Raw genomic sequence first — 14,118 nt, 5'->3', positions numbered from 1 at the left:
CATGTCAGTTTGGCGCTGAGTGGTACTTCTGAGCGTGAGTAGTCAGACTTGGTAGTCTGGTGAGAGAAGGACAGAAGGAGAGACAGCGCAACCCTCAGGTTCACAGAGATGCAAAGTCTAGAGCAGGCATATAGTCTAGGATGTGTGGGTCTTGGGCTGCTAGAGGAGATGGCTTGTATTACTTTGGGTGAGAGAGTGAGTGCCAGGCAGGCAGGTGCAGTGTAATGTAGTGGGTGCAAAGCCCTGCCTGTTTACCACTAGGATTTTAAGGTCTTTGGCTGCCAGGGGAGAATAATATTACAGAGTTTTGTAACAAATTAACTTCATTCGAAACCACAGACTGGTTATGTAAAGAAAGTTGACCGGATTTATAGAGAGGAGAATACATAGCTTTAGCTATTAGTGCATGAGAGTTGTGTTTGCAGCTAATGGTGTATTTCATTTTGCTTGTCCAAAAGAATATTATCATTTTATCTAATTTTGTAAGTCAAACATGAGGTATAACCACCTACAAATATGGAAAAAAATGGAAATGTATGTTCCCAGACGTTACCCGTAGATTCACGACAGAAGAGGGAGGCTGGGATATGGATGCAGCAGGGTCACATCTGTGGCTCAGTCACATACACACAGCCTCCCAAAAGCTCCAAGCTTTTAATAGCACAGAGGATAACGTCATCTCATGCTCACACCGAGCATGCGCGATATATTTTTTTCTATCTGTATTTTGTTGTTGTTGCTGCTTCTCCCTCAAGACGCCTTGAAAACAGCTGGCGAGGGGAAGAAGCCCAGCATGCAGCGCGGCTGGTCCTTGGGTCGGCTTCATCATGGCAGCGGAGGCCGGAATGCCGCACGCAGCGGCCGCCTGACATTGACAGCCCGGAGCCGCAGCGCGGAGTGATCTCTGTGCGGCGGCCCGAGCCAGAGCCAGGAGCTGCCCTCTCCCGGAGCCACCATGAGCGGCGGAGGTGGAGGTGGCGGTGGCAACGTTGCTCCTGGGCGCTTTGCCGATTACTTTGTCATTAGTGGGCTGGACACGGACACCGGGCTGGAACCGGACGAGCTTTCTGGTGAGTGCAAACCGGCTGGGTGGGACTACTACATTACATTTGAGTGATGCTGCGGATGGAGACAAACTCCGATTGAGGTGTTTGCCAGAGGTGCTGGGATTTCATTGAGGCTGCAAGTAACGGTGCACAGCCTGCCCAACAGCTGGCACAGGAAAGGGCGAGCGCACCGCTCGGTGCGAAGGCTGGCAGGGAGACAGGAGTCCACCCCTTCCTCCCGGAGCAGCACACACTGACACGGAGTAAAGATAATCTGTGCACTGCTACTGTGTAATTACAGGGCAACAGCCGGGAATGGGTGGTGGGGGATGGTGTTCTTGCTTGCGCTCCAGGCAAACGCAAAGTGGCATTCCAAAGCCTCGCTTTTTGACAGAGTCTCTCTGGTCTGAGATTAAAACGACTCTTGTGGTGACACCCAAGGCTACAAATTCTAAAAACGCTCAATTCGTACAGTTAAGTGAAGCACTTGTTTACTTGAAAGAAGAGTACTTACTCCCTCTTACATGGCTCCTTCATGGTGCCCTTAACACCTAGTGCAGTATTCTGTTGTTTGACACTCATCCTTCATCTTCCTCCAGCAAGCGCCGTGAAGCAGACTAGCTTTACAGGGTCCGCTATATTACAAATTACATTTAACAGACCACACTTGCCCATCCCTTATCCTTATCTTCTGTCCCATCGTGTGGTTTGTCAGCATCTGTAACCTCTGTCTAAAGACATCTCTTTTAGGAGGGTCCACCCATCTCAGGTGATGGATACCCACTTTGTTGTACACCTTTCTGACACAACAATCTCGTTTGTGCCTGGTTGGAAATGGCCGATTTTTTGGAGCCAGGCTTCCATCTTTTACTCAGAAACATGGGCTATATGCCCTCAGTTCACTTCAAGGTGTCTCTCATTGCAAGCAATTGTTGCTGCAAATCGCTTTTGGTGTCAAGATTTTCTGGTTCCCTGCGCGAAATGACATTTAAGGGCCCAATGAGTGAGGCGAGTGTCACGTTCTATGGGGTAATAATTAATAACTGTAGACACAAACCTTCTTAATTAAGCATTTAGGATGAAGCAGTATATTAATACTACTACTAATGATAGTAATACGGAGAATGATACTATGATTATATCACTGTTATTTTTACTATTATTAATAATGTAATCATGATATAATACCATTTTAATGACTGTTGTTGTTACTAAATGATTATAATATTAATATTATAATAAAGGTCCAGTAAAAACAGCCATATTATTACTGTAACTAATCATAAGAATAACATTGTTAATAGCAATAATATCTCAATATATTCTTCTTTATTATTAATATTATTATTGTCAATATAATTCGAATTAATATTATTATTGTCAATATTATAATTTGTATTATTAATATTATTATCATTATTATTATTCGTAGATATTAAGCATACCATTTTTCTGATTTGAACTACTAACGTGAGTGTACTAGCGAGAAGGCAGCTGTGCCCACATGTTGGCCGTCACGTCTGGCCTGGCGGGGAGTCGCTTGGTCTGTCATTATTTGTCCCCCGTCCTTCTGCGCCGCCTCCCTCTAAGTACAGCCAGCCCACCCCCCGGCCGCTCGAGGACGAGAAACACGCTCCTGTTATAGAGTTCCTCAGCACGGATCGGTGTTACCCCCGTTCTGTCCCCACCGCGCTGCAGGCCCCTCCCGAGGATGCTGCATGCACCGTTAGACCTGGCAGCCCTGTGCCCCAGCCCCCGTCCCCTGTCTCACCCTCCTCCCCGATGCCATCTAGGGACGCCAGAGGATAGCTCAGACCTGCCAGGAGCGGCTGTGTTCACATCCCCAGATCAGAGAGTCCCCACCGAGGAGACCGGAACAGATACAGCCGTGTGTCGGTGACAGCACATGCATTTATTCACCACCAAGTGCATTCTGCAGCATTTGTTTTCAAGGGGTGATGTCAGTGAGCCCGGCTGCAAAGAACAAAACGCGTCTTCTTCATTCAGGCAGATGCTGTCTGTTCCCTGCCGAGACCACGGGCCTCTGCTTCGTGATAAAACGAATAGTCCAATCCGAGGACGTGCACAGACACATAGGGCAGACCCGAGCCCACGAGCTGCTGGCTAATTCATCATTTCATGCACTTTTAAGTATTTAGAGAAAAAGTAGTGTGATAATATTCTTGACTTTGACCATTTATTATTGATTTATTTGGCCTGGCGTTAGCCAAGACCCTTTGATCCCTAAACGTATGTATGTATACTATCCTCGTTTATACAAATGAGTCGTTTGAGCAAGCCCACTTCATTAATTGGTTTCTTATTATTTCATTCATATATTCATTTATAGATTTCATTCATAGGGAGAGGATGTGGTCTCAGGGCTAGACTGCCGACCTTGGAGCTGGGAAACCAATGTTCGAGCCTCTGGGTCGAATCCACATCCTGTGATTCTGGGCAAATCACTTAATCTCCCTGTGCCTACCAAAAAACAAAATGAATAGTTCCCTTCAGTGTTAGAGATTACCGTACCAACATGTGCTTTTGAGGCAAAAAAATGTTTATCAAATTATTTTTATGCCTGGCGATAGTTAAGACCTTTTGATTTTACTAACATTAAATGAATAATATGCTTACTTATAAACCTATAATGGCTTCCAGCCAACACTCTTCCACAGCTGGCCTTTTAACGTGCCATTCACATTTTTCGGCCTTTCACTACAGTAGCCAAAGTTTTGTTATAATCTGATCAGGGCATGGTAGTTTATGCAGCAATAATATTTTTCAATAACCATGACAAAACAAAACAAACTTTGACAAAGCCAAAAGGGTGGTGGCCAACGTCAGACCCATAGTTGTTTTTATATTCGTGTGGGCACAGCTGTTCCCCCCGACAATAACATTTTACAAAAATCATGTCAAAACAAAACAAGTATTGACAAAGCCGAAAAGCTGGCAGCCAACAACAGCCCTCTTGGGTTTGCAATGTTTGTTTAATACATACAAACATTGTGTTATACCTATGCCACTGTTAAACTAATTACACTGATTTTAGGTGGACACTGAATGATTTTGAAATTGTGCACAGGCATTCATATTCCACATCGACTCCTTTTTGTGCACCTTGGAATTATTGGGGGCAAGTCTGACAAGCAGGAATATAGTGAGATGTAATCATGGCTAACAATTATTTTAGTTATCTGTTTCTTGAATGTTTTGCACAGAGTCTTCTATAGCTTTATAGCCTGTCGTAGCAGGCTATACTGGCCATTAAAGACCCACTCTAGCATTGAAGGGGAGGGCCTTTAACAAGGGAGTGGGGCTTTACTCACCGGTACAGCCCAGTTACGGCTTTCTATAAAGCTATTAGAACATTCTGCCTCATCAGGGTAGAATGTTCTAATTAGTAAAACAAAGGCCTCAACGGAGCCCGAGGGAGTTGAAATCACCACGGCCTCCAAAGCCTTTGTTCACAGTTGTTGCTGTGATTGTTCTACAGTTAACAGCCGCGCACAGCCCCCCTCTCCTGAGTCCAGTCTTGGAGGAAGGTGTCTGGACCAGGTCCGGACTGGATCCGAAGATCACTCTCCCATTCCAGGCCTCCTTGTGGGAGAGCCACCATTGAAACTCATCTCTTGCCTCTTCTGACAAGGACAACGACTGTGACTATGGGAACCCTTTCCGCAAGTGGTGGGCCTTGTGTTGTTGCAGATTTAGTTGCACTAAGCAGTAAAATAGTTGACAAGGTACATTTAAGTTAGCTGTGATGATCTGGTTATTCAATTGAAATGAAATAGTATCTTAGGCTCCAGGACACCAGTGGCAATCAACAGTGTTCACTTGTTCCTGTGTCACAAAAGGAACTTCGTGTAACGTTGTGTCGCAGCTTCAGTGTGTTAAAGACCGGGATGTAATGCTTTGTTTCAGATGGACCTGGTTCACTTTTGTTCCTATCTTTGCCAGTGCCATAGCCTGGCGGGCCCGGTCTCACTGAGAACATAGATGCCTGTAGGTCACACCTATAGTTCAGACTGAAATAGTCAGTGACCTGAGACAATGTATTTTTCACCAGTCTATTGTCTGAAACATGGTAACAATGTGTACTTTATTAATCTAAGTAATGTGTGCATTCTGCTTATGTATAATATGATCATAATTTGCTTACATGCATTGTAAATGAGGTCGCCTCTTTAAGTAGCTCTGGAAAAATAGAATTTTGACCTAACATACCTAGCAAACAAAACTTAGCAAACAAAACTATTTTAACCTCCACAGGAGACAGATTTACACCATATTTGGTGCAGTTAGCACTGCATCTTGACAAACTTGATGATAGAGCCACAGGTTTCTCAGCTGCAGAATGTGCACAGTATACCCTCTCTTAAACTGAGTGGCCAAGCTCCCAGAGGGAGATAGGATAAGGATCCACATTCCCTACAGGCCAATTAGAGATGAACCAAGACACGTTTTGCTAATATTATGTTGTAAGTGGTCCCTCAGGCATTCAAATCATTTACCAAGATCACAGCCCGTAAAAATGGAGGTAGAGTGCTGTCATCATGTCCCCTTCTTGACTTGTTTGAAACTTTTCCTGGTTGTTTTAACTACTTTTATTGGATGCCTACTAGATGTTTCTCTACTGACAATTTTGGCATAGCAGAGGGAGAAATCTACCACCCTGAGGCTGTGATGGGCATGGCCTCACCCTGGAGATTCCCCTTAGTTCCCAGATAAACTACTATTAAAAAGAATACACATGCTGGTTGCTATGGATTCCACTTTTTACACGACTAGGTGAAACAAACACATCTACAACTAACACATCTACTCACTTAAATTGCATCAGACTTTTTATTTACATTCAATCAGGTGATGGCCTTTGCGTACAAAAAATGAAATGGAAATGGAAAATAAAAATAAAGAAAGGGAGATTTTGAACAAAAATGAAAGGAAGAAAAAGGAAAGAGTGAAAACAAAAATATCCTTGGTGAACGGAGGTTAATGAAAAGCAATTTCTCAGTTTAGGTGAAAGGTTCTTTTACAGTTGTCTTTGTCTATCCTATTCCACTTGGTGTCTGCCGGTTTTACTCTGTTACGATTAGTGCAACTAGCGTGTCTTTGATCTGCAGTGACCCTTTGTTCTTCCTTCTGATTTCTCTCAGTAGATACGATATCTCGTTGCTTACAGGTCTTGGTCACTAATAGGTACTTCACTTTTCATTAACATTTTGGGACCCAGTTGGGGACAATTTGTTTGCAACTGTGTCAGACTCTGGAGCTTCTAGGTCTTTTCCTGCCAAGCTTCTCAAGAGGGTCTTTTTTATGAATGGCTTTGTTATGCCATTACTTTTTAGGAGGAGATATTCCTGTGAAAGCCCTAATTCCTCAGATTCCTTAGGATGAAGCATGACTTTGGGACTGCGTACTGTGCCTGCAGGAGTTCTACCCAGTAGGCATTTAGCTGGTGTTTGAAGTTCGCCAGACTGTTTTTGGCAGCATAACAAAGCACATTCTTGTATGATCCCTCCTAAGCCAGATTCTTTATGGCGCAGTCCGCTTCTAGATAGGATAAAGGGAGTGTCTAGAGAAGAGAAAGAAACTTTTTGTGAGATTTCATTGTGTTGTTCCCAGAATTGGGGGCACCCTGGCCAGCCCATAACTCTGCACCATGGAGTGTAATTTACTCAGTCTCTGGTTGGATGCTGGCTGGGATATATTGGGGGGAATTAGCCCAAAACCTGGATTTAAATATTATGATATCTTTTGCTATTATCTCTGTTTTCTTTCTAGCTTTGTTGAAATGATTTAAAGTTTGAATGAAGGCGTGAAGAAGTAACAGACACGTGTGTGTGTGCGTGTGCAGATAAATATATATATATATTTTCACTAAAAAAACAAATATTACAGGGACGTTAAAGTTAGGTTCACGTTTTACTCACACAAAACCATAGAAATTTAGCAGTTATAGTTATACTTACAGTTATACTTATGTTAAGAAACTATAACTTGTGGCCTAAAGTTACTGCATGGCACATATTATATTTTCTTCAGAGAAGTATAACTATAAGTATAATTATAATTGCTGAATTTCGATGGTTTTGTGTGGGTAAAACGTGAACCTAACTATAACGTCCCTGTAAACTTTGTTTTTTTCAGTGAAATGGTATGGTTTATTTAATGTAAAGTAATATATAATTGGATCCACAGAGGATCCATGTCCCTAGATATACAACATTTAAATTCTTTAATAACTTCTAAACCACAGAACACATTTACACCGAATTACAAAAAGGGCTCTAACGGGACCAAAAGCTAGCCTTCTGCCAAATTTGGTGTAAATCCATACACCAGTTCTGCCTGTACTTGCGTTAAAAAATGCAAAATCCCCATAGACATTGCATGGGGAAATAGCGTGTTAGGATCCCCCCTTTTTTCCGGCACCCACTTGACGAATCACCCCGAAACTTTCCATGCAGAACTAGGCAAAGAAGGGCCTTTTTTTTGAAAATATCATAAAGAGTCATCAAACAGTGCCAAGGTTATTAGCAAAACAAAAAATGCTCTGTATATGAGAAAAGTTGGTCCTAACTATAACTACATACTGGCTATCACCAGTAGAATATATATATTTGCACAACAGTTGTCAGACCCACTCAAGAAGGTGGCCATATGTTTAGACTGACAAAGAAGCTGTTTTAAAAAAAAAATTGCTCTTTATTCAGTTTTTTCATATTTTAACTATTTCGTTATGTCCGTCCTTTTACATAATTTTTCAATTTTTTTTTTAAACAGATCTTTTACATTTGTAAGAGCTTTTTGCATTGGTCGTATACAATTTAACCTGACCCTGGCACGGCCTTATCGTGTCATGTTTCTGCTGGAGTCATACACTGTATGGAGGTTTCCTGCTGTTGATCCTGTATGAGAATTGCATTTTAAAGAAAGATCTTCATTAACAAGTTTGATCTGCCTTGCCATCTGACCTTTGGCAAGGCCTGCTGTTGATGCACGTTATGACTGAAGGGATATGTTTGAAGGTGAGGCCGAAAAGATGGTGCAGAGGATGTAAGAACCGAGAGCTCCATGCCTCTCTGACCGTACCCTTCCGTATCGTGAGCACTGTGTCGTTATCGTGGCCCCTAAATCAGGATAAGGAACTGCTAGCACCCCTGGCACTTCTGCGTCCCTTCTGAAGGAAGCAATTGCCTCAAAGTAGTAGATGAGGCTGAAATATTGAATGGTCCGAGGCAGAATGGGGCCTTCAAACCAAGATCCAAGATGGTGCTCACGTGTGAAGGAGCATGATCGCCCGGACTGCTCCTGTGCTCTGGAGGTGAGAAGATTTGATGGGGTGGAAGCCCACTTGGAACAGGGAACAGTCCATGAAGGGAGAGGCCCTTGATGCTTGACTTGATCAATATAAGGCTAGCTGCCCTGGGCCTCCTGCTTTCCTGTCTCAGCTGTCTGCTGGCGGTAGCCTCAGGGTGACTGCAGCAATGTATCCTGTGCTTGTCAGTGGAAATCAGATCTCAACGCCTGAGGCGTGTGCAGAGGCATCCATGTTGTGTGTTGTGAGGCACCTGGAGTAAGGTCTGAATGCCAGATTGAGCATGGGGACTGCTGTGCTTCCTCTTTCACATTTGAAGTTTAGAGCATGATGTCCAGAACATTTTCCCCATTGTTGTCCTAAGGAACATAATAGGAACAGCCCTTGCCATCTGATGTGTCAGAGGTACACATGAAGTTTCCTCAATGGTAGTTGTTAATTGAAAGATATGAAGGGTGGTGGACCTAGGCCTGTGTCAGTTAACTGGCGATTCCCCCAGTAGCCAGAAAGTAAAGAGGACAAAAGCCAGAATGATGAAGGACAAATTACCTAAGTCTATGCAGACCAATAAAGTAGTACAGCACGGAGGAGGAATGAGGTGGTAAACAGGTGGACACATAAGCCCAAAGTGGCTGCCCATAGATGAGGTTGGGAAGGCCCTCCTTATTGGACCCTTAAGTGCCATCCATAACGCAAAGAAATGTCAGAGTGTGGGCTTTGGATAGGACACAGGGTCCATACGGTCTCATTATTTGCTGACAATACATTAGTCTTCATGAGAGTCCCTAGATCAGTGGTCCCAGGTTTGCTGAGGACACATTACAGTTTTGGGCAGGTGTCAGGCCTATTCATAAATGTTGCCAAGGTGAGACTACTGCCCATCGGATGTCTGGAAGAGAGAAGGAAGGCTGGCCTGCTGGAAACAGGTCTGCAGTAGCATCCAAAAGGGTTTAAATATTTAGGGATCTGGATAGCAATCACAAATGAGAATATGCTGGGACAGAATTTACACAAGGTTCTAACTGGGGTAAAGAACCCAATGCAGTTTTGGGTCTCACTCCCATTGTAATTATTGGGCAGAATAGCCCTGCTAAGGTGCCTATACATTTTCCAGGGATGCTTTGCAAAAGCACCCAAAGCAGTCTTCAGAGAATGTGATAGCTTAATTACCTTCTTGAATTCCTAATGACCATGGGTTAAACTGTAGACTTCGAAGTTACCTCATAACAGGGGAGGACTCGTACTACCAGATTGAAAAACGTATCACCTGGCGGAGCAGGTGCAGCACTCGGTCTTCTCATTGTATGAGAGACCTAACTATGAGAAGCAGCTATTCAATGACTGTCATGGATGAGGGCCATTGGACCAGCTGTTCATGTCCATGCCAGGGATGGTGAGAGAAGCCACGTACCTAGAGTTACACGGTGTCAGTAAATGGCACTGGACCATGACCAGTATCCTAACGGCCACTTTTTACATGGGGAATTGTTGTGGTGCTATCCATGACTTGGAGAGCTGAAGCGTGAAGGTGAAAATGTGGGACAGATCCATGGGGGATGCACTACGCTCCTTGATCTTTGTGACAATGATAATTTCATCTGGGCATGGTAGAAAAGTGTTTGTGATGCTGACACTCCAGGTGCTAAATTGGCATAAAAACACAGGCACTTCTGAGAAGGCTTTTTAGAAGGGTCTCCTGACGTTGGACTGCTTGGCACCCTGCTGGCTCGAAGCGGTGGCAAAAGGCCAGTATCCACCATACATATACCGCCCACAGCCGAGAAGAGCCAGAACACCAGTTGAGTGCTAAGAAAAAATGCAATGCAAACACATAGAGAGGGATGACTTGAGAACACCTGGACCAGTGCCCTGTGCTACACTAACGTAACAGCCACTATTGTAAGTTTTAGATATACACAATGGGAAGGCAGACACAGAGGCTACTTTACACCGGTAATTATGCATAAAACCTACCTCATTGCTCCGATGCAAACTGCTGATTTCACACTCGTGGGGCAGACTTGATTCACGTGGTAGGACAGTTTTCGCCTATGGGATCTTGGACAATACGTCTAATGGTTAGCTACCTAGTAATAATAAATACTGAACAGTGTATTCTGGGTCTGCACCCTAGACTCATACTTGGCACTTTGCCTTTTCTGAAGGCGTGGGGGTAGTTGTCGTGCAATTTCATTGAGCTCCCTTACATCAAACCCTGCTTGGTAGATGAGGAAGTGGAGGACAATGGTAATGTGGGAGACCTGGGATCACAGTGACACTGACAACATCGGAGAGAAAAGTCAGAAGGATACTTTGGCATGGTAGTAATTAATTATTTCTAGAATTGATAAAGAAAGAAACTGTGAAAGAAGAATGTATCTAAATGAAGTACTTGAGAAACGACATTGAAAGGAGTCTGTTTTATTTTGTTAAAGTTAGACTGTGTTTTTTGTTGCTCTTGGAAAAAAAAATATTTTTTTCCAAAAAAAGGATATGTTTGACTCTTCATACTTTGGTCAGGTTAGCCAAGAGAATGAATTACATTTATCCCTCTTCCAAAACCTCCTGCGGTACTTTACACGTAAGATGGATATTCTGGAGGGTTTAGATTCCATCCGTCATCTCTCAAATTGACGGATGTAGGCCGGCATAAATAGTGTGCTGATGGATGGATATGAATGTCCACATCAGTGTCTCTCTTTCCATGGCCATATCTTCTTCATCCCAGGTCATGTCTACTGTGACAGCAGCTTCCACCATTCCCTTCTATACACTAGGTTGAGTTTTGAGATTGCCTTTGAGACACGCCATCTTAGAAGTTCACACAACTGCCTAATAAAGCTTCTGAGCTAGTCTACATTTCTTTGGGTTCAATTTAGGAATGATTTGAACTCATAAGTTTTTGTGGTTGCTGATATAATAAATGCTGTCCTTATATCATGCACTGTGGTATTTTCAAGGCAGCAGTACTCATTCGGTTTAGTCACAAAAAAGTCCAGGCTTGGTGCTACAAGATGATTGTTCCCACCAAGGTTGGACGCCAGCCAGAAGTTAGGACAATATGAATGTCCCCACAATAAATTACAATCAAGCTGTGCTACTGGATTATCTTACTTACTATCAAATAAGTCACTCTTGAAAGAGGTATCACAGCCTCAATTTCTTGGACGGTATCTATGGAAGCCAAGGTGGTTCCCACCATTGTGATATTCTTAGAATAACCCCATCAATATAACCCCCTCGCCCGTCGCTCCTCGCCATGCCTCGCCTATTTTGCTACAAATCAGCACGTTCAGGTGTATCAGCCCAATTCACTAAATGAAGTCTAACTAAGATTACAGCTCCCATAATGCATTATGTTGATAAACGTGTTGTATGTGGCCTATGTAAGATGGGAAGGAAGTATTCTAACACAGGATGTGAGATGGGGTACACAGTGGCTGTATTGTTTTTTGTCTTTTCATAAAAAACATGGTTATGGACAAAAAATAGATTAGATGTTCTCATGGTTGAGCATGCTGTTATCGGCAGGTGATGCAGCTCTACTTTCTCGATCGTGAACGCCGTGTCCTCACATTTTTCTGATTTAATAGAATACTCTGATATTAAACCTGTGATCATCAATATGGTGGAAGATCTATCTTACAAACATGTTTCCTACTTGCAGATATGAGATAGAGAGGGCTGTGAACTTAGATTATTTCTATGTCTGGCTATTTTCTTTCTCATCTTCACCCTAACAGCAAAAAACGCAAATCATCCATTCCTTTCACCGGTGGAGATTTTTTTAAAACATATTTGTGGCAAGGCATGTGCCTGAAAGGAATGTCACATTACCAGCCACCTTTAAATAAACCCTTATGTTCTTGAGCTCCCAACAATATTGAGTGTGCTCAGCGCTCACTCCATCAGAAATGTCAGTGTGAAACTTTTCAACCAGCGGAACTAAACCCTCAAAGCGCACAGGAACAGACCCTAACCCAGTGGATATGCATTTTTCGGCAGGTGTTTTCCTTATCTCTTCTAAAAATAGCCCTTTGTCTGGATGTTGGAATTCTGGAATATTTGTATCAATTTGCACAACACATTAACAATAATGTATCGAGTGCACAAGGGCAATCCACCGCTGCATGCCCAAAGATTGTCTGAAGTTCGGTGGTCCAACCCACGGTACTGGCCATCATCACCTGACTGACCGTCCTTCGCCTTCCTTACTCAGAAATCCTGGCGTCCATCTTGTCCCAGAAATAACTTTGATTCCCCAGCTCAATATATATTTATGCAGTTTATTATAATGCTTTTACAGAGTGATACCTGTAAACATAAGAGAAAATATCAGACATAAAGAAGGCGAGCACAGAGTGCAATTAGGTACAATAGTAGAAATTAAGATACACAAGTAAGATATAGCCAAGTAGTGTTGCCCTTTGAAACAAATGCAAAGAAAAGGAAATGCTCATTAAAGAGAAGAGAGCAATGACTGTTGCTGGCGCAGACAACAAGAACCATTCTAGCACAGAGATGGGTAGAGGAGACAAAGAACACAAGAGTTTTAAATAGATTATATTGGGTTTAGCTGGAACTTGGGTAGGCCCGAATACATATTCACAGGACAAAACCAGGGCTTTTAACAATAATTTCATGGAAAACAAATACAAGAGTTTACAAAGTTTTGGAGTGATGAAACTGAGAGGGTTTGGTGACTGAGGTGTTTTTGAGGCTCAAAGTCCAAAGAAAAATCAAACTGAACTCCAGGTCACGGGCAATGGAGTATGGGATGGTAGCAGGATGCAAAGTAACAGGGGGAGGTAGAAGATCGAGTCAGTTGGAAAGTAAAATTTCACAGTTTTGTTGGAATTCAGTTTTTGGAAACATGCCTGCCCAGGCCGCAATACCCAAAATGCAAGTATCTACTTGATCCTGTACCAAGTCAGAGAAATATGAGAAAGAGAAGAGCATTTGGGAGACTAGTGTGTAACAGTGGGACTCCAGGACATGAAAAGAAATTGTGGATAAAAGAGAAATGAGTAGAGATCAAAAACGAGCAAGCCAAGTCCTGAGCCTTATGGAACACAAATCTAAGACAAATAAAGCAGAAAGGAGAATAGAGTGGTTTACTGAATCAAAGCCTGCAGAGAGTTCAAGAATAATTAGAATAGAAGATTGTTTGACATGACATGTCCGGAGTAGAACGTTGAGAACAGAAAACAAGGTGGTTTTGGTAGAGTATCAAAGCTGAAATCCAGATTGAGCAGAAAAAAAAGGCTGTGATATTAAAAAATAATGAAAACTGAGAGTACGCTGCTCATTCCAAGATTTGTGGAAAGGTATGGGAGAAGGGAAATAAGCCTGTAGTTAGAAGGGGCATTGGGATCAACTAATGATTTCTTTAGAAAATGAAGAATTTTTGCAGTTTTAAAAGAGGGAGGAAAAGATCCAGCACACAGAGATAGGTTAAACAAGCAAACCATATAAGTATTAGGAGGTGCGAACAAGGGGTTTGCCAGTGTTGATGGGAGAGAATCTGCAGAAGAAGCCCTTGTTCTGACAGCCTGAAGTAGAGCTAGAACTTCAGAATGTGAAACAGGAGGAAGGGAGACGAGAATCGGAGAAGAAAATCCAGATAAATGAGATGTGCCTGGAACAGATGAAGAAATGCTACCGAGGTAATAAGAGTTTGAAGGAAAGAAGAAAAATACGAATCAGGGAAGTATAAGAAGTGAAATAGTTGGCAGTTATCAGCAC

The 14,118-nt window shown here is 42.8% G+C and overlaps 1 protein-coding gene across 4 annotated transcripts in view; it reads left to right on the top strand.

Moving 5' to 3' along the window:
• The first annotated feature begins 786 nt into the window (after positions 1–786).
• The window catches only part of DENND5A (DENN domain containing 5A), a 299,668-nt gene continuing 286,336 nt past the window's right edge, over positions 787–14,118 (top strand). For 3 of the 4 annotated variants that reach the window (XM_085648156.1, XM_085648155.1, XM_085648153.1), the window contains exon 1: positions 816–1,070. In XM_085648156.1, coding sequence (XP_085504282.1) covers positions 956–1,070 — 115 coding nt within the window. In that variant the 5' untranslated portion in view covers positions 816–955. Of the gene's footprint in view, positions 1,071–14,118 lie in introns of all 4 variants that reach the window. The other variant, XM_085648154.1, reaches the window with a different exon arrangement.

The sequence above is a fragment of the Triturus cristatus genome, chromosome 3_2 (genome assembly GCF_964204655.1).
Source record: "Triturus cristatus chromosome 3_2, aTriCri1.1, whole genome shotgun sequence".
NCBI lineage: Eukaryota > Metazoa > Chordata > Amphibia > Caudata > Salamandridae > Triturus > Triturus cristatus.
Note: the sequence above shows the minus strand (reverse complement) of the source record. Positions and strands in the feature narration are given on the sequence as shown.